The sequence below is a fragment of the Pholis gunnellus genome (assembly GCF_910591455.1).
Source record: "Pholis gunnellus genome assembly, chromosome: 14".
Lineage (NCBI taxonomy): Eukaryota > Metazoa > Chordata > Actinopteri > Perciformes > Pholidae > Pholis > Pholis gunnellus.
The window spans coordinates 5,845,650-5,872,971 of record NC_136541.1 but is presented as its reverse complement, the minus strand read 5'-3'; the positions used below and the strand labels follow the sequence as shown (position 1 = coordinate 5,872,971).

Here is a 27,322-nt window from a genome sequence, read left to right as displayed (position 1 = left end):
GAACTTCAAACGTTTAAATGAACCCTACAGAACACATAATTCATGGTATATTTACTTGTTCTTAAAGAAGAATTTCTCCACATATAATTTAGTCAATGCCGATCATTCAATAGCAAACAGAGGTAATTTGGTACATTTTAGTTTCCTGAGCATAATATTTAAATCAAAATTATAATAAATATTTCCATTAGTCAAATTGCACACTGTAGTGCCAACAAGACAACCTTGGATTGAAATGAAGCTCCAAATACTACGTTTATAAGATTTGAAATGTAGAATTACAATTCTGCAGGGTCTGCTGCTAAGGAGGAGTATCTTTATAATGTGATACCTTTGACTAAGAGCTTGGCTGTTTCTGTTAAACTGCCAGCTTTGAACGTGACAGTGCCAGAGTCATCTGTGGCCAGGTTCTTTAAGGTGAGCGTGTGGATGTGGCCTTCGCTCAGCTCTATCTCACTAAAGGGACTGTTCTCCAGCAAGGTGCCATCCAGCCACCACTGCACCTGGCCAGGTGCCCTACCAGACAGCTGGCAGGAGAAGGTTGCCCATTCCCCAACAAAGACGTCGGTGGTCTTAAGACCACACACTATGAAGACTTCTTTCACTGTTGAGTGAAAAAATACACATATGCTTACACTGAGCCTCTAACTTACTCGTTGTCAGCAATATATGAAATTTACAGAGAAACATATCATAAAAGATTGACCAAATATGACACCATGCAACATCTACAGGTTAAAAAGACGTAGGCCAGTCCTAAAAACATACCTACTATTCTACTTGTAAGAATAAATTGTAGAATACGTTAAACTCATCAGCCTTAAGAAAACTCGAAGATGGAGGAAACAGTATAAATAGGCTACCTTGCACTGCCAAAGAAGCTGTGGTGAGCTGGTCTCCTGCATCACAGGTGTAGTAGCCACTGTCCTCAGTCTCCAGGTTCCATAAAAAGAGCTCTTGAATGCACCCTTCCTGCCTCATCTCACACTTCTTACCAGGGTGAAGGACTATGCCTCCTTTCCTCCACTCAACACGAACACATGGCTTAGACAGCTCGCAGCGCAGGGTAACATCATCACCCTCTACGGCGTCCAGGTTCTTGAGCTCTTTGTGGAAGAACACTGGGGCACCTGGTCAGAATTTAAAATGGGGAATTTGGGCAACAGATGTTGAGATGACATGACAACCATCTCTTTAGACAAAAGTTTAGCTGATGCAGAGTGATGCCAGAATGGGTCTGTGGTTGAGGGAAGCGGAAGTTGAAGAATTGTTCCGCTGATCATTTCAATCCTATCTCCGTCCACATTCTCGAATCTGATCAACAGGTAAAAATATTTTTGTATAGGCGGCATCGTTCTTTACCTTCCACAGTCACGGTGACGTCACACTGTGCATCTCCAGTGTCACAAGTGTACGTTCCGGAGTCCTCGGGCAGCAGGCTGTGGATACAAAGCTGGTGGACTGCTCCGTTGTTCCTCAGGGCATACTTGAGACCAGCTCGGATGGCCACGTTGTTTCTCATCCAGGTGACAGTGGCCTTGGCTTCAGAGACGGTGCAGGCCAGAGTGACAGTTTCACCCTCTACTGCCACGGTGTTGTGTGGCTTCTCTAGTATTAGCACTGTAAATATGGGAAACCCAAAACTAGATTTAATAATGGTAGCATTTACATTTTCCTTTTCACTTCCTTTACAGCCCTGGCATTAAATCATTTCAAAGCTGTACTGTAATCATAAATACACGGATGCATGAAGTGACGATTAAATGCTGTCACACATTTTACAGCATAGTGAATACACAACTGAAAGTTTCATCAGAAATATAAAAAAAAAACAGAAAAGTAAGCATTAAACTAACATTTGATAAATGACGTATTGAAAACAATGCGTAAGAAACAACTTACATTTTTCAATGTTAAGTAGTTTATCTTAGTTAAATATTTATGTTAACATTCAAAGCAAAAACTAAAAGCCAAAGAATGGAAAACCAGTCTAGAAGGTGAGGATGTTGATGATGGTGCCAGCATATTTCCATTTGCCAAGACAAAGCGGTTTGGTGGTTGATGGAGCTGGATGTGAGTAAAAGTCTCTAGTGACCATGTCATCTCCTTTACCTTTGGGTTTCTCCTCCACCAGAAGACAGGCCACAGTCTTCTCTTCTCCCACCACGAAGGCCACATCCCCCGATTCATCTGTGGTCACCATCTTCAGGACCAAACGGTGCACTTTGCCCTGGCTGCTCATTTGATTCAGATCATTATTTTGGAGGAGGTTGTCTGCGAGCCACCATTCTCCGTTTGTCACATCTGAGTGTGACAGCTCCACCTCAAAGATAGCATCCTGCCCAGTGGCCACAGTGATATCGAAGAGTTCTCGGATGAGGCGCACACGCTCTGGGGGTGAATGGGATGATGGGAGGTCAGCGACCAGATCTCTCGACGTCTCAGAAGGCCTCAGTCACATTTTGTATCCATAACCAATAATCTCATTTTTGATACGGACTAACTACCTCATGCCATATGTTTGATCTCAGAAAAATGGATGTAGTACATAAACGATTATAATAACATCTAATAATCAAACAAAACTTCACTTAAATCCATTCACTATAACTTTACTTTGATGACTCACAAATAGCAGTAATACATGAATAAGAAATAAGAAAAATAGAATAAAAAAAAGTCTAGCCAACATAGTATAATTAAGTAAAACTCAAACTACATGCCAACTAAGAAATCACACTTCAAAATCAATGAGAAATAGATGCTAAGTACAAGATTTGCTTCCCCTGCTAATTGGGATGGATGGATGTAAAATGAACAGCAGGGAGGATGAAGACAAAAGGAGACAAGACACATAGATGAGCAGAAGCTGTGCTCTGTTACCTTTCACCGTCAGGGTAGCTGTACTTTTCCTTTCCCCTGCATCACAGGTATATTCTCCGCTATCCTTCACGTTCAGCTTGTGTATGACCAGGATGTGAGTGGTAGCTCTCTGCTCCATACTGTACTTCTCTCCATGGCTGATCACAGTGGAGTCCTTCAGCCAGATCACCTTGCAGTCAGGGCTGGATGTCTCACAGGACAGGGTGGCCTTGTCCCCTTCAGTGGCCTCTTGACTTTCCAGCTCCTTCTTGAATAGTACAGGTGCGGCTGCTAGAAAGACCATTATCAATTAGGACGAGTCATTTAAAATAGCTTCTTGCGTTCTACCAATTCCTTAGCAACAAGAAGCTTAAAACAGAGCATGAAAAGAACGGTGAGGTCACTGGTTTATCTACATTTTAGTTTGAGGTAAAACACTGATAGAGTTGATACACTGATCAGAAAAAAATCAGCAATCACTTCATCAAGTCATATGTTCGCTGACAAAACGGCCTCACGGAACATAATGTTTAGCGTCTGTGAGCAGCATACTGTACAACAACACAGAGGAAGAGTGCCAATATTAAATACAAGTACACTACTGACAATCTGAACAATAACAATACTTTTGTGAGTTTTCTCTTTTCTTTATTGTAGGGAGGACAATATAGAGGTGAAAGGAGCTGAGGGGACATAGATGGGCGATGTCTTGGGCATGCTTTTTGAAAAGACAGAGGGAAGGTGTCCCACAAGACAAACGAACAATGCAAATGTTACTAGAAGAGCAAAAGGGCAAGTATTCAGTCTCGTCCAGAGAAATAAAAAAGCATTGAATTTCCCTTACCTCTGACTGTCAGAGAAGCAGTGGAAGTGTGGTTACCCACTGAGAAAGTGACTGTTCCTGAGTCAGCTGTGGTGACCCCTCTGAGTGTGAGGCTGTGTACCGGACCCTCGGACATGATCAGGTTCATTTCATTATTCTGTAGCGGGACATCCTGCAGTTTCCACTGAGCCAGAGGCGCGTCCTCGCGAGAAACCCGACATTCAAAGCGAACATCTTCTCCCTCGTATACAAGGCAGCTCTCCAAGAATTTCAGTATGTTAACCTCGACCTCTGTTTGACAAATACATTTCAGAAGAACGGTTACATATTTGTTCTGTGAAGTTCTCGACAGAGATATAGTTCAAGTTGAGCAGATCGTGATCAAAGTGTGATTAAATATATAAAGATTAATGTCAGTAGCAAGTGAAGAAAAACAGTAAGGAGTGTGTTAACGGTTGTGAAAGGAGACCACAGACAGGCAGGAATGATGAGAAGAGAGGAGTGACCAAGCTCAACAGAGACGTTTTGAAAACGGTGAGGGGCAAGAACACACGTGGGATGAGAAATATTAGCAGTCAGGAAGACAGCAAACGGGATCTCAAGAGGAAAGGTTGATGCACATCATGCTCAAGTGATGTAGAAAGTGTGGGAAGACGTGACTCCAGAGGAAAGTGAAAAGGACAGACTTAAATAGACAGCTCCTACCCTGCACAGTGAGGACAGCTGAAGTCCTCTGGTTGCCTGTATCGCAGGAGTATTCTGCCGAGTCAGCGCCCTGCAGTTTATAGATGACAAGCTCGACTATGGTTCCTTCCTGTTTCAGGTGATACTTGCTGCTGGATGCCAGCACCCTGTCGCCACACCTCCAGACAACGCTGGCTCCCGGCTTCGTGGTCTCACAGTGAAGACTAGCGCTCTGCCCTTCCTGTCTTTCAAGGTTTTGCAGCTGGGTTTTGAAAAGCACAGGCTGGGCTGCAGGGGAGGAGGTGGAGGAAAGATATTTAGGACAACCGAGAGAAAAATGGCACAAAGCATAGCCCGCCACACACATAAAACTACTCTAACTAAAGCTACTAAAATCTAAATCATCGTAACAGAGGTGGAAGTGAGTCTAACGTCTCTATCCTTAAATCATGTCAAATCCCAAATTTGTTCAACATTGATCACAGTCAATGAAGAATGAACGAAATGCCAGAAAAAAACGCATTCTCTGTATTTATCTTTTTTAAAAACACGTGTGTAATATTTACAGTAGTACGTCTTTAAGATGAGCAACAACAAACAACAAGTCTAAGCAAGCATACCCTTCACGTCTAGTTGTGCGGTGCTTTGATGGACACCAGTGTCACATGTGTAACTCCCAGCATCCTCTGGGTCTACATCATGGATTACCAGTGAAGCCAGGTGTCCCGTTTGTCTAATTTCATACTTGGCACAAGGACAAAGCCCAAGTTCTCCTTTCCTCCACTCCAAAGGAACAGCAGGTTTAGAAAGCTCACAGTGCAGAGTCACACTGTCCCCCTCAGCAGCCATTTGACTTTCAAGCTCTTTTGTGAAAATAACTGGGGCAGCTGATGAATGAAGGTACAAGGTCAAGAATAAGTGATATGAAGAAGAATGGATCGAAAAATGAAATGAAAGACTCCTTGAAAGAAGAAGCATGAGACGTTGACATGGTCTCCATCCTACCATTTACTACAAGAGAGGCAGAGCATGTCGTGTCCTCTGAACAGCATGTGTAGCTTCCCGTGTCTCCAGGACTCAAATCGAAGATCTGTAGCTCATAACTGAATCCTATTTGTTTCATTTGGTACTTTTCTCCACAACTCAGTACTTGAGTTCCCCTCTTCCACTCGACGGGGAGTCCAGGTTTAGAAAGCTCACAGTGCAGAGTGACAATATGTCCTTCCTCAGACTCTTGGCTCTGCAGGTCTCGAATGACTATGACTGGAAGAACTGCGGATTGAATCGATCAGATAAGACGTTGATGTGTGTTGTTGTAACTCAGGTTTGCGGATTCCCAGAGGAAGATTACAGAACGCTGTATTCAAAAAATTTACATTTTCAACTTACCTGACCAAGGTTAGATAAGTAAAAACAAAAAACAAAACAAGCACAATGTACACACATGGCTGCTACAAAACTGGTGCACAGCCAATGACACCTTCTCTCATTCAAAACAGAAGGCCACCTCAGCATTGATCAATCATAGGTCTTAATTATTCCTATCTGGAGACCACAACAATCAAGAAGACCCCAAATCTGGCATTCACAAGTGACAACGAAGTGAGCAACAAAAAACAAGACTGATCTCACGGCATACAAAATATAAAACAGAGCAAAACTGAGGGGGAAAATCAATGTGCGGGTGCTACATAAATTCTACCTTGTCCTTTCACTTCGGTAGCCAGCTTTGTAGGTTCTGGTTTTGGGATGACTTCAGAAACAGCAGGCTTTGTAATCTCTGCAGGTTTAATTAATCAAATTAGACCAAAAAATATCCACTGAAGAAAACACAGAGCAGCATACATTTAACAATGAGGAATTTAAGCCGAAAAACATCATCAAACCATGAACAATTTCCATCTTATCAGCCAACAAGAACAAATGTGCCAGACTATTTACAAAACCCTCAAGACACAAGGTTATGTCACACATCTGTAGCATATGCTATCAAAGCATAGAAGAAATCTACTGAATACGAACAGAATCCCATTTACACTGTACAAACGGTGTTCTTGTTTCTTTATAACATACCACATACCTTCAGCTCTCTTTTTGGATTCCTGCTTCTCAGGTTCAACTTTGGAGGTCACTGCTGAAGCCGGTGACTCCTCTGCTGTAGCTGAAGTTATTTGTTGACATATAATGTAGGTTTGAATTTAACTTGCACAACGTGCAAATATTCACCAACAGACTGAACAAGACGACAACTCAAATGCAATGTGCCATACACGTTTTAGAGCCACAATGTCCAAGACAACACAAGAACATCTTCACTTGATTTTCATTTGTCTGAACTAACAGTAGGGAAAGCTCTTAACTTCATTTTTCAGATAGAGTCATGCAATGTCCAACAAGAATAACTGTGTCTTAAAAATGTACAGACAGAGCCATGACCAAGTGCTTGACCTACAATTACAGTAGTGTTATATGGAATCTTTAGAGTGTAATGTCCCAGCTGCTGGAGCATCTGGCAGCCTCACTGCTGTGATAAAACATTTAAGCCTGATTATACCTGAAACATGCCGCCTGCAGAGCCAGCAGCCACAAATCTTATTTTTTAATCATCTCTATTAACTAATCTTATTTTAATCCATTGAGCATTTGCTGAGTACACATGCAATATCTTATACAATTCACTTTCATCTCTCTCATTGTTGGACGTTTGATACACATCTCCTCATCAGTTACTCCAATCACTGACCTATGAATGGAGCTTTTGAGAGAAAGTGCACAGCACGCCAATATACACTGAAGCCAAAGCACAGGGTCGCACGTCACAATATACACTACGCCTCACAAGCCAACATGTTTTTGAGTTACAGGGACAATTATCTACTGTATATGATAATAGCTGCGTACAAATCATCATGTCACTTCCACCAAAAACCACAAGAAGCACAAACACTTAACAAATTGAATCACAAAGAACTGCTGTTGGAGGAGAGCTGAAAAGCATCACATAACAGCAATGGCCAGGCATTAATACAACATCCAATACGATTCAATATAATACCATCTCTCCCTATATTCACATTGTGACACTCTATTAAACTAACCGTAACAACTAATTAAACCTTTATATTATTTGTGTCCATTGTCCACGTCTTACAACAGCTCAAACAAGCTACAGCCAAACACATAGCATGCTCAATATGCCATAGAAAATATAAACATCAGTAGAGATAGAACACCTGCATTTGGCAATGCAAAGACTGAGGTGGATGTGGCAAGAGACAATGAAGAAGCACAAGGCTGATAAAGAGCTAAAATCATGTCATACCTGCTATTGGCGCTTTGGTCTCCTGCCTCTGTGTATCTTGTTGTGCAGCTATTCCGGCAGCAGTCTTTTCAACTGGGATGAAACACAACGTTTACCTCACAATCTTACAGTGATGAGTTCCATAACCTGAAGACAGGTCAACCCAGTAAAGCACATTATTGCCTGTTTACAACTTGGCGTACTGACAAATGTCCTTAAACAATTAAAGCCTCTCTCTCCTTTTCACAGACTATTATCAATAATCCAACACATAGCAGAAATCCAACACAGTACCGCGAAAGTGCCATAAACATATAGCACACCCTCCGTATTTTCTTTCTTTCTTAAGAGTTTTTTTTTTTTTTATACAAGCCTGAAATTACATCTGAAACAAAAAAAACAATTGACAACCATGCTTACAGTACTGAGAGACAAAAGCCAGACAAACATGAGTCTCGTTACCTTCAACTCCCACTTTGAGTTCTCGTGAATCTCTCTGGATCTCCTGTTTGAGCAGCTGCTCTTTAGGAGTCTGTCCAGTAGTTGGCAGTGTAACAGCTATGAAATCAAACACAACACACCCAAACAGAAATAAGAGAGGCTGAGCATATGGTGTCTTCTAAACAACATGTGTAGCTTCCCGTGTCTCCAGGTCTCAAATCGAAGATCTGGAGCTCATAACTCAATCCTATTTGTTTTATTTGGTACACTGAAGCCTGAAATTACATCTGAAAGAAAACAATTGACGACCATGCTTACAGTACTGACAGATGTCACAGTGGCAGACAAAAGCCAGACAAACATGAGTCTCATTACCTTCAACTCCCACTTTGAGCTCTCGTGAATCTCTCTGGACCTCCTGTTTGAGGAGCTGCTCTTTAGGAGTCTGTCCAGTAGTTGGCAGTGTAACAGCTATGAAATCAAACACAACATTGGACCCAGTTTGAAAATCCTCCATGCAACAAAGTATCCCAGAGACCACAGACGTTGAGATTGAAAGCATCTATTTTTTTCCTACTAATAGTAACACAAGTCCCAAAAATGACGGAGATCATGTTTTTTAAAATGTGAATAAAAAAGGGACATTTACCAGCAGGCAGATGAAATAGTAGAGATAGCCTTAAAACAAATCCTTGAAGCAACAAGACAAAATGTAAGCCAATTCATGACATCATGATGTCGGTACGGTAGGCGTCAAAATGAGGCAATATATATGAGAGCAGAAAGCAATCAATATCAATAAAGGTATAAGCAAAAACAAAGCCTCTCTCGCCTCTCACAGACCATTATCATTTTCTACAAGCCTGAAATTACATCTGAAGCAAAACAAATGACGACCATGCTTACAGTACTGACAGATGTCACAGTGTCAGACAAAAGCCAGACAAACATGAGTCGCATTACCTTCAACTCCCACTTTGAGCTCTCGTGAATCTCTCTGGACCTCCTGTTTGAGGAGCTGCTCTTTAGGAGTCTGTCCAGTAGTTGGCAGTGTAACAGCTATGAAATCAAACACAACATTGGACCCAGTTCGAAAATCCTCCATGCAACAAAGTATCCCAGAGACCACAGAAATCCACAGACGTTGAGATTGAAAGCATCTCATTTTTCCCACTAATAGTAACACAAGTCCCAAAAATGACTCCGTTCAAGTAATTTAAAAGGTGAATAAAAAAGGGACATTTACCAGCAGGCAGATGAAATAGTAGAGGCTAGCCTTAAAGCAATTCCTTGAAGACACAATGTAAGCCAATTCATGACATCATGATGTCCGTACGGTAGGCGTCAAAATGAGGCAATATGTGTGAGAGCAGAAAGCAATCAATATCAATAAAGGTATAAGCAAAAACAAAGCCTCTCTCAACTCTCACAGACCATTATAATTTTCTACAAGCCTGAAATTACATTTGAAAGACAACAATTGACGACCATGCTTACAGTACTGACAGATGTCACAGTGTCAGACAAAAGCCAGACAAACATGAGTCGCATTACCTTCAACTCCCACTTTGAGCTCTCGTGAATCTCTCTGGATCTCCTGTTTGAGGAGCTGCTCTTTAGGAGTCTGTCCAGTAGTTGGCAGTGTCACAGCTATGAAATCAAACACAACATTGGACCTTGAATTCCTTGAAGCAACAAGACACAATGTAAGCCAATTCATGACGTCATGATGTCTATACGGTAGGCGTCAAAATTAGGCAATATGTGTGAGAACAGAAAGCAATCAATATCAATAAAGGTATCAGCAAAAACAAGAGCACTATCAATAATCCATCACAGCATCAATCCAAACAGAACTGACAACATGCCATGAAAATGTTCCAACATTCAATGAAGAGCATGTGTAAACAAAGCTTTAAACAGGATTTGCCATCCAATCGAAATGACAGAAGACGCTTAGACACACAAGAGGCATAACAAGAAAATAAAAGCCATCTTCTTTATATCTTTTACACATTCATCAGGCAACATAAGCTAATGCACAGATACAAGATCCAAACTGAGATTCCTCCATATTTTTCAAGCTCTTCTTTCTTAAGTGTTTTTTCTACAAGCCTGAAATTACATCTGAAGCAAAACAAATGACAACCATGCTTACAGTACTGACAGATGTCACAGTATCAGACAAAAGCCAGACAAACATGAGTCTCATTACCTTCAACTCCCACTTTGAGCTCTCGTGAATCTCTCTGGACCTCCTGTTTGAGGAGCTGCTCTTTAGGAGTCTGTTCAGTAGTTGGCAGTGTAACAGCTATGAAATCAAACACAACATTGGACCCAGTTTGAAAATCCTCCATGCAACAAAGTATCCCAGAGACCACAGAAATCCACAGACATTGAGATTGAAAGCATCTATTTTTTTCCTACTAATAGTAACACAAGTCCCAAAAATTACGGAGATCATGTTATTTAAAAGGTGAATAAATAAGGGACATTTACCGGCAGGCAGATGAAATAGTATAGATAGCCTAAAAACAATTCCTTGAAGCAACAAGACAAAATGTAAGCCAATTCATGACATCATGATGTCCGTACGGTAGGCGTCAAAATGAGGCAATATGTGTGAGAGCAGAAAGCAATCAATATCACTAAAGGTATAAGCAAAAACAAAGCCTCTCTCAACTCTCACAGACCATTATAATTTTCTACAAGCCTGAAATTACATCTGAAGCAAAACAAATGACAACCATGCTTACAGTACTGACAGATGTCACAGTGTCAGACAAAAGCCAGACAAACATGAGTCTCATTACCTTCAACTCCCACTTTGAGCTCTCGTGAATCTCTCTGGATCTCCTGTTTGAGGAGCTGCTCTTTAGGAGTCTGTCCAGTAGTTGGCAGTGTAACAGCTATTAAATCAAACACAACATTGGACCTTGAATTCCTTGAAGCAACAAGACACAATGTAAGCCAATTCATGACATCATGATGTCCATACGGTAGGCGTCAAAATTAGGCAATATGTGTGAGAACAGAAAGCAATCAATATCAATAAAGGTATCAGCAAAAACAAGAGCACTATCAATAATCCATCACAGCATCAATCCAAACAGAACTGACAACATGCCATAGAAAATACAGCATGAAAATGTTCCAACATTCAACGAAGAGCATGTGTAAACAAAGCTTTAAACAGGATTTGCCATCCAATCGAAATGACAGAAGACGCTTAGACACACAAGAGGCATAACAAGAAAACAAAAGCCATCTTCTTTATGTCTTTTATACATTCATCAGGCAACATAAGCTAATGCACAGATACCAAATCCAAACTGAGATCCCTCCATATTTTTCAAGCTCTTCTTTCTTAATTGTTTTTTCTACAAGCCTGAAATTACACCTAAAACAAAACAATTGACGACCATGCTTACAGTACTGACAGATGTCACTATAGGACAGAAGGAACATTTGACAAAGCATGGCCACACACAACTGCAACCTGACAAATCAGGTAAACCAGTGACAAATAATACACTTATCATAACCTATGAAGGCCAAAAGGTGCAGGACAAATGTAAGGGCAAGCTGCACATGGCAACACAAAGACCATTATCTAGATGGACTGAGCACATAAAGCTGAAAGTCAAGCCAGCACATTGCCGTCTTCTATCCATACCTTCTGTTGTTTCTTTGGTCTCCTGCCTCTTAGATTCCAGTTTAGCAGATGAAGGAGGAACTGACAGCTTCACAGCTGAGAGGAAACAATTCAGAATGCTGTAACATACTTGATCAACTCCAGTACTTCATAACAACGTATGACTTAACGTCATAATTAGAAACTAAATATCATCAGACAAAATGGCTTAAAACTTTAAAAAAACTATTTCTTAAAAAAAACAATTTCAGAAATCAGCAAGCCCTGTAGAAGACAGTAACACTACAACACAACATGAACAATGATCAGTTGGCTTAAATAGAGACGAACAGTTTATGGACCAGCATACATACGTTATGATTTGTCAACACTGCTTCCAATAAGAACAGACACAAAGGACGCATAAAACAGCAGCAACAAGCACAGACTGCTAAAATGTCAAATGGTGTGACGGGGACTCTGGTTTGGTATTGAAGCCCGTTTTGACAGAATCATTCTGTGGTTTGTATTGTAACCGCAAATGCACGGAAAGAAAAAGTGAAAGAAGTGATGAGAAATCTTCTTAAGAATAGATCACAATTCAAACAAACACACAAAGCGATCCGGACAAAGACATCCAACCTTTTGATCCACTACGTACAATGTGAAGGAAACATCTGATGAATCTGATATTAGACACGCACAGAAAATGCTGACAGGCTGAGCATATTGTGTCTTCTAAACAACATGTGTAGCTTCCCGTGTCTCCAGGTCTCAAATCGAAGATCTGGAGCTCATAACTCAATCTTATTTGTTTTATTTGGTACACTGAAGCCTGAAATTACATCTGAAAGAAAACAATTGACGACCATGCTTACAGTACTGACAGATGTCACAGTGTCAGACAAAAGCCAGACAAACATGAGTCTCATTACCTTCAACTCCCACTTTGAGCTCTCGTGAATCTCTCTGGATCTCCTGTTTGAGGAGCTGCTCTTTAGGAGTCTGTCCAGCAGTTGGCAGTGTCACAGCTATGATATCGGAGACGACATGGGACCCAGTTTGAAATTGCCTCAGGCTAACACTTGGTAAAAACAGCGGCGGGAACATGACAAACATGGCAAACATATCTCAATACCAATATAATATAAAGCTATGTGCTGCACACACTGATTAATTACAAATGCACATGGGCTAAAAAAACAAGCAGAGCCAAGAATCTTCAGAGAATTACCTTCTACTGCCTCATGTATCTCTTGCCTCTTGTATTTGTCTTTAGCAGCTATGGACAAGACTTCAGGGCCCTTGGCTGAAATACAAACATTGACATAGAAATGCTGCATAAAGTATCATGGCAGCAACCAGTGGCACTGCCAGGCCTAGAGTATTTAATATGAACACCTGAGCCTGTATAACTGCCACAAATTCAAAGACCTTCATTCTTCCCAAAGCACACATATATAATGTCAAAGACAATAAATCATGCCACACACAAGTACATTATGCTCATGTAGACTTCAGCCAACGACAGGTATCGTTCTCCAACCATCAAGGTGCCACCAGAACAACTGACACACATACAAGGGTTATTACTTCTGCTTTAAATAAGCTGGTTATGCTACATGTACTGCAATACAACACTGAGGAAAGAGACCTACATTAACATTCCAAAACACGATCCGACTATAGGACAGAAGGAACATTTGACACAGCATAGCCACACATAACTGCAACCTGACAAATCAGGTAAACCAGTGACAAATAATACACTTATCATAACCTATGAAGGCCAAAAGGTGCAGGACAAATGTAAGGGCAAGCTGCACATGGCAACACAAAGACCATTATCTAGATGGACAGAGCACACAAAGCTGAAAGTCAAGCCAGCACATTGCCGTCTTCTATCCATACCTTCCGTTGTTTCTTTGGTCTCCTGCCTCTTAGATTCCAGTTTAGCAGATGAAGGAGGAACTGATAGCTTCACAGCTGAGAGGAAACAATTCAGAATGCCTTAACATACTTGATCAACTCCAGTACTTCATAACAACGTATGACTTAACGTCATAATTAGAAACTAAATATCATCAGACGAAATGGCTTAAAATTTGGAAATCAAAACAATGTCAGAAATCAGCAAACCCCATAGAAGACAGTAACACTACAACACAACATGAACAAAGATCAGTTGGCTTAAATAGAGACGAACAGTTTATGGACCAGCATACATACGTTATGATTTGTCAACACTGCTTCCAATAAGAACAGACACAAAGGACGCATGAAACAGCAGCAACAAGCACAGACTGCTAAAATGTCAAATGGTGTGACGGGGACTCTGGTTTGGTATTGAAGCCCGTTTTGACAGAATCATTCTGTGGTTTGTATTGTAATCGCAAATGCACGGAAAGAAAAAGTGAAAGAAGTGATGAACAATCTTCTTAAGAATAGATCACAATTCAAACAAACACACAAAGCCACCCGGACAAAGACATCCAACCTTTTGATCCACTACGTACAATGTGAAGGAAACATCTGATGAATCTGATATTAGACACGCACAGAAAATGCTGACATTGTGTGAGCTAGCAAACAGAAATGAGACAACAATATAAAAAAGAGAGCGACAGAAATTTCACACCAAAAGCAAACGCTTAAATACAAGTGTTTCAGTCAGGACAAAATCAACATGTAACACATTATTTCTCCAATTAACATCAATTACTAAAGTAGTCTATGATTCAATCTGAACAATGCATCTCTTGCAGTGATGCAGATTAAATTCCAAAGACACGTCTTTATTAATATATTGTAGAGGTTTAAATCATAAATCCTCCTACCCTTGATCTTGAGGCTGGCTGAGGTCTTCTGGTCTCCACACACACAGCTGTAGTCTCCACTGTCTTCTGGCACCACCTTGTTGATCAGGAGTTCGTTCACAGAGGCCTTCTGCTTCAATTGGTACTTTTCTCCAGACTTCAGGATCTGTGTTCCCTTCTTCCACTCAACATGTACTCCAGGTTTAGAGAGCTCACAGCACAGAGTAACACTTGCTCCCTCCTCAGCCTCCTGGCTCTCCAGCTTCTTTATGTAGGTCACTGGTTGGGCTGCGCATGTATCAATTGGTTAGGAGTCAGTGGCATGCCATGATTTACAACATAAATATACAACAATAAAACAAAAACAAAACTGCAGAAGAAAAAAAACAAAAAAACATGACATGTTGCAATTTTACAAGCTGCATGCTCCCAGGCTAATACATCTAAATATGAACATACAAGAAGCCGTTCGATACCGTTTTTAAAAAACATTCCACTGATTGAATCTTTAGAGATCCTCTTCCTACCCTTGATCTTGAGGCTGGCTGAGGTCTTCTGGTCTCCACACACACAGCTGAATTCTCCACTGTCTTCTGGCACCACCTTTTTGATCAGGAGTTCGTTCACAGAGGCCTTCTGCTTCAATTGGTACCTTTCTCCAGACTTCAGGACCTGTGTTCCCTTCTTCCACTCAACAGGTACTCCAGGTTTAGAGAGCTCACAGCACAGAGTAACACTTGCTCCCTCCTCAGCCTCCTGGCTCTCCAGCTTCTTTATGTAGGTCACTGGTTGGGCTGCGCATTTATCAATTGGTTAGGAGTCAGTGGCATGCCATGATTTAAAACATAAATATCCAACAGTAAAACAAATACTGAACACAAAAAAGACAAACACTGACAAGTTGCAAATTACGACATGCAGACTCAAAACACATATGTCTAAATATGAACATACAAGAAGCCGTTCGATATAGTTTTAAAAAAACATTCCACTGATTGAATCTTTAGAGATCCTCTTCCTACCCTTGATCTTGAGGCTGGCTGAGGTCTTCTGGTCTCCACACACACAGCTGTAGTCTCCACTGTCTTCTGGCACCACCTTGTTGATCAGGAGTTCGTTCACAGAGGCCTTCTGCTTCATCTGATACCTTTCTCCAGACTTCAGGACCTGTGTTCCCTTCTTCCACTCAACAGGTACTCCAGGTTTAGAGAGCTCACAACACAGAGTAACACTTGCTCCCTCCTCAGCCTCCTGGCTCTCCAGCTTCTTTATGTAGGTCACTGGTTGGGCTGCGCATTTATCAATTGGTTAGGAGTCAGTGGCATGCCATGATTTAAAACATAAATATCCAACAGTAAAACAAATACTGAACACGAAAAAGACAAACACTGACAAGTTGCAAATTACGACATGCAGACTCTTATGTCTAAATATGAACATACAAGAAGCCGTTCGATACCGTTTTTAAAAAACATTCCACTGATTGAATCTTTAGAGATCCTCTTCCTACCCTTGATCTTGAGGCTGGCTGAGGTCTTCTGGTCTCCACACACGCAGCTGTAGTCTCCACTGTCTTCTGGCACCACCTTGTTGATCAAGAGTTCGTTCACAGAGGCCTTCTGCTTCAATTGGTACTTTTCTCCAGACTTCAGGACCTGTGTTCCCTTCTTCCACTCAACAGGTACTCCAGGTTTAGAGAGCTCACAACACAGAGTAACACTTGCTCCCTCCTCAGCCTCCTGGCTCTCCAGCTTCTTTATGTAGGTCACTGGTAGGGCTGCGCATTTATCAATTGGTTAGGAGTCAGTGGCATGCCATGATTTAAAAAATAAATATACAACAATAAAACAAAAACAAAACCACAGAAGAAAAAAAACAAAAAAACATCACATGTTGCAATTTTACAAGCTGCATGCTCCAAGGCTAATACATCTAAATATGAACATACAAGAAGCCGTTCGATACCGTTTTTAAAAAACATTCCACTGATTGAATCTTTAGAGATCCTCTTCCTACCCTTGATCTTGAGGCTTGCTGAGGTCTTCTGGTCTCCACACACACAGCTGAATTCTCCACTGTCTTCTGGCACCACCTTGTTGATCAGGAGTTCGTTCACAGAGGCCTTCTGCTTCATCTGATACTTTTCTCCAGACTTCAGGATCTGTGTTCCCTTCTTCCACTCAACAGGTACTCCAGGTTTAGAGAGCTCACAACACAGAGTAACACTTGCTCCCTCCTCAGCCTCCTGGCTCTCCAGCTTCTTTATGTAGGTTGGCGGCAAAGCTGTACAACCAAGTTTTTATTACATGTCAAAACAGGTAAAATAAAAAATAAAAAGGTTTTTACAAAACATGACCATGGCACATAAACAAAACTTCTTTGGTAAAACATAATAACCTTTCCAATAAAACGTAATGAATCCATACCATTGACTTTAACAGTTGCAGATGTCTTCTGGTCCCCGCACAAGCAAGAATACTCTCCACTATCTTCAACCTCTAAATTCTTAATCTGAAGCTCACAAGAGGTCTCTTCTAGCTTCATCTCATACTTCTTTCCAGCTTTCAGAATTTCAGAGCCTTTTTTCCACTGAACACCATCAGCAGGTTTTGATAATTTGCAGCGAAGTGTCACAGACTCTTCTTCCTTTTTCTCCTGGTTCCTGAGCTTCTCTTTAAAACTGGCAGGCAGGGCTAAAATAAAATGACTCGATTATATAAAACAGGGTGTTGCATTTTGTTGTTGGGTTGTTGGATGTGATGGTGGATGGAAAATTATTCGAGGTGAAATTGATGTATGTTGTTGTGTTCCAGTCATCCAACGTTAGACTTTGGAATCCAAACATTATTCCAACAGTTGGACTGATGTTCCTTTTAAAGAAGGTTTACTTACAACAGTGCACTTTATCTAAAAACAAAATCAAAGTCTCTCATAACAATGCAACAGAATGAAATCCTTTTTGAAATGCACAAAGGATGAAAAACAAAGAAAACATTCCTTCATGTAGTGCGTAATCCTTGCATAACAAGACAATGCATTTGGAAACAGGTCACTTTGTAACATTTGCACATGCTGGTGGATGTCGCTCATAATTTAAATAATTATAATAAAATTAATAATTATAATGAAATGAAAAAATACTGAAAATACATTTCTATTAAGAAAATAAAGATATTTTAGTAACAATTTAACCTAATCAATGGTACTTTTGACAAATCTACACTGTAGGTAGACTACCTTTGACAACAAGGGACGTGTATACTTCCTGATCCCCAGCTACCACAGAGATGGTGCCTGAGACCCTGGGAGTTAGCTTGCTTACAGTAAGAGAGTGGAGCCCCCCTCTAGAACGTGAATACTAGGGGGCTTGGCTGCAGTGGTGTACGATCTAAGCACCACTGTACATGGTGCAGATCAGTAGGACTGACACGGCAGACAAATGTAGCAGATTCCTGTTCAAAACAATTAACATCCTGTGGTTTTTACACTATAACCACCAATTCGCCTTTAAAGCAAAACCAAACTATGAGCAAAGTCACCACGGCATTTATCTCAAGGGCCTTGAAAACCTTGCAAAAGGATAGACTAATTCATAAAAATAATCAACTCTGCAAGACAAAAACTCACCCCAAACTTGTACACATACACACTTAGGTTCTTACCGTTGACTGTCACCTTTGCCATGCTCTTGGCAGTGCCCACGTCACAGGTGTAGATATCAGTGTCTTTCTCCTCCAGCTGTTTGATGGTGAGGCTTAAGATGCTCTCCTTCTGGGACATCTCATATCGACCTCCAGCCTTGAGCTCTGTGTGTCCTTTAAGCCATATCACAGTGGATGGGGTTTGTGCAGTCTCACATTGCAAGGTCACAGAGCTCCTCTCCTCAGATTGGCTGTCTTTAAGCGCTTTAGAGAATTTATGGATTGGCTCTGAAAAAAAAGAAAAGAAACTAGTTACAAGTTAGACAGTATGATATTGTAGGATTAATCTATGGTTTCAGAAAGATTATCTCAGAAATGATTCTAGATTCATTTAAATATATCGACCAGTTTTTTACCACAATCTCTCAAAACAGAGTCGTCATAAGTTAGTTGCTTAAATGGTCTTATGCTAGCAAAGAGGAAAAATGCATTAAGATGGAACTCGGTAAACATGGACTTTTCAGTCTTACCCCTGATTTCCAGCTTGGCTTTAGTGGTTGCACCTCCAACAACTTCACAACTGTACTCTCCAGAGTCTTGAGCAGAGACATTATGGATGGTCAGCTTCATGACCTTATCCTCTTTGCTAATGTCATACTTCTGGCTCTTTTTGATGGCTTTGCTTTCCTTGGCCCACTTTACAGAGGAACTAGACTTTGTTACCTCACAGGTAAATATAGCATCTTCCCCTTGAACAGCACTAACATTCTGTAGTCCTTTAGACACAGACGAAGCTTTGCCTACAAAAAGGGATCGTGACATGTTTATTTTAATAAAATAAAAAAATTGATAATCTACTTTGTTTAGGCCTCTTAAATATGTAGCTTACCTTCAACCGTTAATGTTGTTTTGGAGCTCAGGTCTTTGATGTTGAGGACCACCTCTCCAGCATCAGCAGGACTGACATCGGTAACGGTCAGCATGTACTTGCGTCCTTTACTGGTGACTTTGAAGCGGCCTCCGTTTGTGACAGTGTGGCCATTTAGAGTCCAGGAACACTCATCTGTGCTCTCACGAGATAAGATGCACTCAAAGCTACATGTCTCTCCCTCATTCACCTCAGCTGACTTCAGCCATTTGGTAATACCAATGCCGAGCTCTAAATTTGGGACGGAGGGCGCAAGTTGGTGAAGATGCAAAACAATACCGAATGTGTGAAGGCCAACACTGTAAAACTGTATATTTCAAACAAGAGTACCAACCTCTTACAGTGACCTTGGCTTTAGAAACCTCAGTTCCAAGATCACAACTATACTCTCCAGCGTCTTCCTTGGTGACGTCCTTGATGATCAGTCCCAAAGACTTGCCAGTGTGAAGGAGCTCATACTTAGACCCAGCCTTCAAGACTTGACCTACTTTTCTCCATGTAGGAGAAACCCTGGGCTTGGACGCCTCGCACGCCAGAGTTATCATGCCTTTCTCCTCTCCAATGACATCATCTAGAGACTTGAGGAACACAGCACGCTTCTCTGAAGGGGAATTGAGAAAATAAAGTTTGACAGTTGGTTCTATTATGTTCTCAAATTTGGGGGGACTGGGGTAAGCTTCATTGACTGCATTTATACAGAGTTTTCAGAGCAAATTCCAATACAGTTTCAAGGTATGGAGAAATTTGACACATGAAGAAATGCTTTTATCAAAGTACTATCAGTAGTTCTTACCTTTAACCTTAAGTGTCACAGACTCTTTCACCTTGCGGACTTTTAAGGTGATAGTCCCCCCATCCTGAGGGGCCAAGTTCTTCAGCGTGAGCTTGTGAACCTTTCCGTTGTGAGTGATGGTGTTGACTTCATTAGTGAAGAGCACCTTGTCGTTCAGAAGCCACTGCACCTCTTCATCTGCATAGTTAATCTCACATGTGAACACTGCATCGCTGTCTTCGTCAACCTCCGTGTCAGCCAAGTGCTTGGTGATCTTAATGTCACGCACTGGATAGAAGAAACATGATTTTAGTTTGAAGACAATTCTAAAGCAGGTTCTTTATGTGATGGTTTTGATAAGAAAATGCACAATTTGCTTTATTTAGTGTGGTATCCAAAGGTCCATACTGTACCTTCAACAGTAAGTGTCCCTTTGGTCTCAGCAGGTCCAGACTGACAGCGGTACTCTCCACTGTCTTCCTCAGTCAACCTTTGAATGGTAAGTTGAGCCCTTGTAGCGTCTTGCTTAATGTTATACTTGTCTGATGCTGACAGAGGTACCCGACCTTTGAACCAATTAACCTCTTTGGGTGAGGCAGAGAATTTGCAGGTGAGTATAGCAGAGCTTTTCTCCTTCCCCTTCACATCTTTGATGGGCTCTGCGATCTCAAGCGGACGCTCTAAATGTGAGGAACAGTATGTGATCAGACTTATGCAGAATATATCTACCTACAACAGTAACACAAGTTACTGTGGCCAACTGCTGTATAAACGTGATTCAACACATTTACCTTTGACTGTGAGCTGAGCTAAAGACTTGCTCTTCCCAGCTGTAAACTGCACAGGTCCTGTCATTGATGCTTTGGTCTTTTTGAAAGTGAGACGGTGCATAGTGCCCTCTTTCTCCATTTCAACATCAGCGCTCTCCTGCACAGCAACTCCATTCAGAGTCCATATAGGAGGTTTCACCAGCTCCATACTGATTTCAACTTCAAAAACAGCTGCAAAGGGTTCTGTCACTTCTACTGAACTAAGCTCCCGCACAATGCTGATTGACTGCTCTGGAGGGGTCATGAAAAAAAAAAAATGGTTTAGTTAGAAGTCAAGGATATGATTTCATCAAATAAAGGTAATGTTAATTTATAGTTAAGGACCACACCACACTACTTTGTCCATGGACTTAACTGTAATAACCTCACATAGTTCTACTCAATCAGAATGACTGAATACACCTGCATGCGCAACTACAACCGCAGTACAATTTTGTTAATTCCTTGCACACATAATTTGAAATACCAATTACTATGGGACATTCATTTTAGTATTTAGTAGGTCAGGCTTGTCCCAAAATGGCCAAGCAATGGATAGATGGATGGATGGATGGATGGATGGATGGATGGATGGATGGATGGATGGATGGATGGATGGATAGATGAATAGATGGATAGGTACAGATAGCTACCTCATTGACTAGGAGTCTGATGGCTTGTAAAAACTTTGAGTATGTACATATACAATAAACACAGTAAAATACAGTAATATACATAAATACCCTACAACTGAGGATCCTGACACGCTTACAATCAACGTATGTCATCTCCCATGATGTTACCTTCTACAAGTAGTTTACAGGTTGTCTTGTCATCAGTGCCGTCACAGGTATAGGTGTCTTCGTCCCCAGCGTTCACATCGTTGATGATGAGATTTCGATACACATCTTCACTTTTGATCTCGTATTTCTTGCCATGTCTGATCTCCATCTTGTTCTTGTACCACTTCACCTTTGCGCTGGCACGTGACACTTGGCATTCAAGATGACCACGATGCTTATACATCGCTATCTTATCCCTGAGTTTCTTCACAAACTTCATGGGCAGCTCTACAGTAACATTAACACTGAATCAATGAATACTATCATGTATAGTATGCCACAAAGGAAGATTAAATGCTATTAATGCCAAAGCGCTTGCATAAGCACACTAAAGGACAGGCGATGTCTAATAATTAAAATATGTTGCAGCCAAAGCAAACAGAGCTAATAAGGAACAGTTCCAGCATTGTTTTGCAAAAGCTAAAGCAGACCGCATTAATCTTGTATTGGCATTACATTAAATGGGAATTACTGTGTGCCAGTCACGCACATGTTGAAATAACTTATGGTCGACTGAGAATTTTATCTGTCACAGATTGTGCCTCCAACATAATTTTGACAGATATTTTTTTTCATAGTCCTGGAGATTTCCAATCACTAAATGTCCAAAACCACTGAAACAATGAATGTCTTCTCTGTAGACCATTGTACAGACCAACATTCGATCACGACAGACAGCTATTACAAAACCCCTTGAAAATAATCCTAAACCTCAGCTAAAACACTATACAAGTTGTTTTTCCTTTTGCCATCAGGCCTCAATGAGGCATAACAATGTACATGTGAATTGCAAGTGGATTTTCCATCTCAATGATATTGTCAGGATGATGCATTGTGTTTACTCTTTTAGCAAAACAACATTTCATCTAACTTTAGTGTGACCTTTTACATTTGGCTCACTAAACCAGTTGAAATATTCTGGTCAATTTATCAAATCATCCAGGAAATTGTTGATTACATGCAGTCTTCTGTAAAGCATAATCATTTGTTTACAGTCGCCAAATGTTTTTGATTTAGAGAGAAATAAGGTTTAAAATATTCAGAGGTATTACATTATTTGCAGCTTTTGTCATAGTGAATAGAAATAATCCATTTGCAACCACATCTGAACATTGTAACATGCGGGTTAGCTAATATCCATGCAGTAATATAAGGTATATACTCATTGACTCATTTACCTTTCACTTTCAGTTTTGCAGTCGAAGAGCCTTTGTCAGCTGTGAATTTAATCTCACCCATATCTTCTACGGTGACAGCCTTAAACAGCAGTCTATAGGTTCTGCCTGGAATAAGAAATGGACAGCTTGTAGATGATCATTATTAAGGCAACTCATATAAAGGCGCATGAATATACAGGTGTATACATTGGTGTGCTACTTTCTTGAGAACTTACCCTCTTGTCTCATCTTGATGTTGTCACCGACTTTGAGTTTAATACTTCCTTTGTACCACTGGCACTCCACTTCATCATGTGAGATTTCACAGACGAATTCAGCACTCTCCTTCTCCATCACTTCTACATCCTCCAGCTTCTTAACAATCTTAACATCTCTGGCTGCAGGGGAAATATTTTTAAGACGTTTCAATATACTGGAAATCATTATACTTTACCCTTAATAATGGTACCTGAATGATTTGTGTGCTTCATGACATTAATAATTACCATTAACGGTGAGCTTGGCGGAGGTGTTATCATCAGTCGTGCGACAGATGTAAGTTCCTGCATCTTCAGGGGTGCATTTGTTGATGACCAAAGTACGCTTTCGGCCCAAGGAATGGATGCCAAAATTCTTACCCAGTTTCAGTTCCACATCACCCTGAAGGTGAATAATTTTTCCAAACGGTTATATATGTACATTACACTTTGCACAAATCTTATTTAATGCTGCAGACAGTAATCCAAATAATAATGTCTCACCTTGAACCATTTAACATCTGCATTTGTTCGGGACACTTCGCATTCAAAAGTAACCTTCTCCTTCACTGGAACACTGATGTCCATGATGGGCTTTGAGATCATAGCAGGAGGTTCTGTAGAATCAACACACATGTTGGTTAAATAGTGACGAAACGACTTTTGTGGCAGAATGGGTGCTGCACAAAAATAGCTGAGAGGAAGCAGCCCTTACCTGTGATAATCAGTTTGCCGGAACTATGTACTCCTTCTGCGTGGAAGGCAATAGTTCCCGCATCTTCCTTCTTGAGATTGGACAACGTTAAGGCATGCTTCTTTCCCAGAGCTGTGATACGGCAGTTCGCCCCTGACTTTAACTTGGCCCCATCCCTGGTCCAGGAGCCTTCAACATCAGCCTGGCTCAGTTCTACCTCAAGAGTTACCGTCTCTGTCTCATGTGCCTTGGATTCTGTTAGCCCCTTTATAATCTGGATCTTCTTCACTGAAGGGAGGAGGACAAAAAGTGTTAACAGGCAAGCAAGGTTTTCTAGTTTGTCACTCAAAATGTATGTCCAAACATACATTACTGGAGAATGACATTATAGATATGTACTGAAATACTGTATTGTGTATCCTAAACATGTGATTGTGGATCAGTCTTACTCTCCACGTTGAGCTTGGCCTGGGTTTTGTCATCCAGAGTTTCACAGGAGTAGATGCCCCGGTCAGCATAAGTCACACTCTTGAAGACCAGAGCCTGCTTAGCTCCGTCTACCCGAACCTGCATGTTTCCTACAGGCTGCAGCACGACGCTGTTCTTCATCCACTTCACTTCACCTGACAGCTTACTGAGCTCCACCTCCAGCTTCACTTCACTCTGCTCCTCCACTGTCAGGTTTTCTAGCTTTTTCTTAAATGTCACAGGCTCATCTAATTAGGGCGCAAAGAAATGTCAAAGTCAATGAGGAAATCACATTACTTAACATACTTAAAAATTACATTTTAAATGCATGTTCTTACGCTGCACTTGTAGGGAAGCTTTGCAGATTTTGCCTTCTGCATCGACGCTAATCTCTCCAGCATCTTTTTGGGTGACAGAGGTGATGGTGAGTGAGTGACTGCCGCCACCACGCTCAATCTTATACTTGGGCCCAGCAGTGACGGGTATGTTGTTGTAGAACCATTTAACGTTGGCGTCCGCTGGGTTGACTGCGCACTTGAAAATGGCGTCTTTTCCCTCCATTGCAGCCACGTTGTTCAGTTTTGTGGTCAGCCTCACGAGTCTGGGTACTGCAAGGAATGTGTGACATCAAATGAAACGGATTGATATGAAGAAAAAGTTCCTACCCTGATCCTTTGAATATTTTGAGTAAACAATGAATTACCTGTCGAAGAGACTTTAGCAGACGTCTTGTCATTTCTACATTCACAGCTGTATTCTCCTTCATCTTCTTTAGTCATGCCAGTCACAGTGAGAACCCGCTTAGCACCATCTGTCCTGACACAGTGCCTGCCTCCAGGTTTAATTTCACGCCCATCACGCTGCCAGACAACATCCCCTGAGGCTTGATTCAGTTCACACATCAGGCTAAGTGTGCCCCCCAACTCCACCGTAGCAAGTTTCAAAGGGACAACAAACTTCAAAGCTGAATCTGGAATAAAAACATGAACGTTCGACATCAAAACAAAATCTGTCATCGGAAAAGTTCTATACAGCAATTATCAGATTGTTTTAACAGTACTATGACTTGCCTTTAACTTGAACTTTGAACTCTAGTTTGTCATCAACAGTTTGACAGGAGTACGTTCCACTGTCTTTGGATTCTGAGGATTTTACTACCAGGGTACGAGAAAGGCCCTCTTTTTTCATTTCATACTTGCTGCTGTCCTTGAGCTCCATACCATCTCTAAACCATTTCACACTACCACTCTCTGTGGTCAGCTCGGTGGTCAAAACTACTTTTTCACTAGCTTGAACACATGTGTCCTTGACAAGCTTCTTCTGGAACTTGACAGCTGCATCTAAAGAGAAGTAAGAGCTTAGTTTTAAATTATTTGTGCAGAGAATTATCAATCTTGTCGCAAAAATTGTTATATTTGAAATATATATTACCTGTCATCTGCACCTTAAATACCAGCTTTTCTGTTCCGGCCTCACATGTGTATTCTCCAACATCTTTTTTATCCATTTTTTCTATCACCAGCTCACAACCCTTGCCCTTTGACTCCATGTGGACTGCTTTGCTGGAAGTCAACAGTTTGCCATCCTTGAACCATTTCACCTCTGTCTTGGAATCAGAAACCTCACAGCTCAGAGTGGCTTTCTGTGAGAGAGCAGCTTTCACCTCCTTCTGGACTGACTCCTTGTTAGAGAAGCCAGCCGGGGCTTCTTCAGAGCAAATGGAAACATAACAAAACAAAAGTAAGAACAAATCAACTCAAAATGCATGGACAAAGCCAAAACATGTCAGCTGCAATGAGCAGACTTAATGATTGAATGCAAACAGGGGAACACGATAGAATAAAAACACAATTCTACAAAACAAATAAGACAAATTAAATTTGCATACTCTCAAAAATACTAGTGCCACCTTATTCCTCATACCTGCCACCTGTATCTTGAAAGCCAACTTCTCAGTCCCAACCTCACACATGTACTCTCCAGCATCCTTCTTCTCCACACTATCCATCACCAGCTGGCGACTCTTGCCTTTGGACTCCGTATGGATTGCCTTGCTGGAAGTCAACAGTTTGCCATCCTTGTACCATTTCACCTCTGTCTTGGTATCAGCTACCTCACAACTCAGAGTGGCTTTCTGGGTGAGAGTAGCTTTCACCTCTTTCTGGACGGACTCCTTGTTAGAGAAGGCTGACTTGGATTGGATCTCTACAAAATAAAAAAATGGAGAATATCATGACGTTGCCCCCCTTCATCTCGATACAAGTCATTACATATATTGCGAAACTCGTGTGTCAATATGATACAAGCCAAAATATAACCATCAAAATGTGCTTAACATTAACACATTGACAGAGATGAACTAAAGTGGACAAATGTGCAGCCAAGACGGGCAAAGTTTATTGTGTGGCTACATAAATAAAACAACAAAAACATGACAATGGTCAACGCAAACATTTGCGATACCAACATACTGCAACATTCTCAATTCAACCCATAACAGTAGTTAAGCGAAGCTAAAAAGTCAAACCCTCGACGCCAGCTGTTTTTGGTCAACTCCACTCAATATTTAAAGACAATCAAACTTTTACATACAAAACAAAACACGTACAAATCACATATACTATTCCCTCTGATTTCTCATACCTGTCACCTGTACTTTAATTGCCAGTTTTTCTGTTCCCACTTCACAGACGTATTCTCCTGCATCTTTCCTCTCTACGCTGTCGATCACCAGCTGACGAATCTGGCCCTTTGATTCCGTGTGAACTGCTCTGCTGGTACTCAGCAGTTTGCCATCCTTGTACCATTTCACCTCTGTCTTGTTATCAACTACCTCACAGCTCAGAGTGGCCTTCTGGGAGAGAGTAGCTTTCACTTCCTTTTGGAATGACTCTTTGTTGAGGAAAGCGGATTTAGCCTGGACTTCTGTAGAAGTACCTGTAAAGGAGTGTGGTGGCAGTACAATCACCCATACAAAAAAAGGACGTGACAATATTCCACAATACACACACCACTTTGGATGTACTGGGAAAACACAACGAAACCTTAAAAGGCAAAATGCACACAGAGCACTACGCTGTATTAAAGCATGTCAAAAGACAAAACATCGCACTTTGCAGTCTAAAGCAAGTTGGGCAACTGCAAGTCAACACAGAGAGGAGCACAATAACGGTATCACAAACAATCCATTGAA

General features: G+C 41.1%; 1 protein-coding gene across 1 annotated transcript in view; it reads right to left on the bottom strand.

Moving 5' to 3' along the window:
* The window catches only part of obscnb (obscurin, cytoskeletal calmodulin and titin-interacting RhoGEF b), a 54,339-nt gene that overhangs the window by 17,101 nt on the left and 9,916 nt on the right, over positions 1-27,322 (bottom strand). The window contains exons 14-58 of the mRNA XM_079173381.1: positions 26,773-27,066; positions 26,053-26,334; positions 25,561-25,836; positions 25,200-25,469; positions 24,833-25,099; positions 24,468-24,737; positions 24,111-24,377; positions 23,683-23,949; positions 23,472-23,584; positions 23,217-23,370; positions 22,947-23,108; positions 22,732-22,836; positions 21,515-21,781; positions 20,694-20,963; positions 20,316-20,582; positions 19,924-20,190; positions 19,465-19,731; positions 19,092-19,361; positions 18,733-19,002; positions 18,224-18,490; positions 16,988-17,254; positions 16,578-16,844; positions 16,072-16,338; positions 15,584-15,850; positions 15,089-15,355; positions 14,583-14,849; positions 13,657-13,731; positions 12,980-13,054; positions 12,681-12,776; positions 11,788-11,862; positions 10,925-11,020; positions 10,327-10,422; positions 9,666-9,761; positions 9,075-9,170; positions 8,487-8,582; positions 8,133-8,228; positions 7,692-7,763; positions 6,450-6,530; positions 6,072-6,149; positions 3,707-3,976; positions 2,884-3,153; positions 2,113-2,391; positions 1,363-1,620; positions 864-1,130; positions 332-604 (exon numbers count right to left, since the gene is read on the bottom strand). Of these exons, the coding sequence (XP_079029507.1) occupies positions 332-604; positions 864-1,130; positions 1,363-1,620; positions 2,113-2,391; positions 2,884-3,153; positions 3,707-3,976; positions 6,072-6,149; positions 6,450-6,530; positions 7,692-7,763; positions 8,133-8,228; positions 8,487-8,582; positions 9,075-9,170; positions 9,666-9,761; positions 10,327-10,422; positions 10,925-11,020; positions 11,788-11,862; positions 12,681-12,776; positions 12,980-13,054; positions 13,657-13,731; positions 14,583-14,849; positions 15,089-15,355; positions 15,584-15,850; positions 16,072-16,338; positions 16,578-16,844; positions 16,988-17,254; positions 18,224-18,490; positions 18,733-19,002; positions 19,092-19,361; positions 19,465-19,731; positions 19,924-20,190; positions 20,316-20,582; positions 20,694-20,963; positions 21,515-21,781; positions 22,732-22,836; positions 22,947-23,108; positions 23,217-23,370; positions 23,472-23,584; positions 23,683-23,949; positions 24,111-24,377; positions 24,468-24,737; positions 24,833-25,099; positions 25,200-25,469; positions 25,561-25,836; positions 26,053-26,334; positions 26,773-27,066 (9,219 nt within the window). The remainder of the gene's footprint in view (positions 1-331; positions 605-863; positions 1,131-1,362; positions 1,621-2,112; positions 2,392-2,883; positions 3,154-3,706; positions 3,977-6,071; positions 6,150-6,449; positions 6,531-7,691; positions 7,764-8,132; positions 8,229-8,486; positions 8,583-9,074; positions 9,171-9,665; positions 9,762-10,326; positions 10,423-10,924; positions 11,021-11,787; positions 11,863-12,680; positions 12,777-12,979; positions 13,055-13,656; positions 13,732-14,582; positions 14,850-15,088; positions 15,356-15,583; positions 15,851-16,071; positions 16,339-16,577; positions 16,845-16,987; positions 17,255-18,223; positions 18,491-18,732; positions 19,003-19,091; positions 19,362-19,464; positions 19,732-19,923; positions 20,191-20,315; positions 20,583-20,693; positions 20,964-21,514; positions 21,782-22,731; positions 22,837-22,946; positions 23,109-23,216; positions 23,371-23,471; positions 23,585-23,682; positions 23,950-24,110; positions 24,378-24,467; positions 24,738-24,832; positions 25,100-25,199; positions 25,470-25,560; positions 25,837-26,052; positions 26,335-26,772; positions 27,067-27,322) is intronic.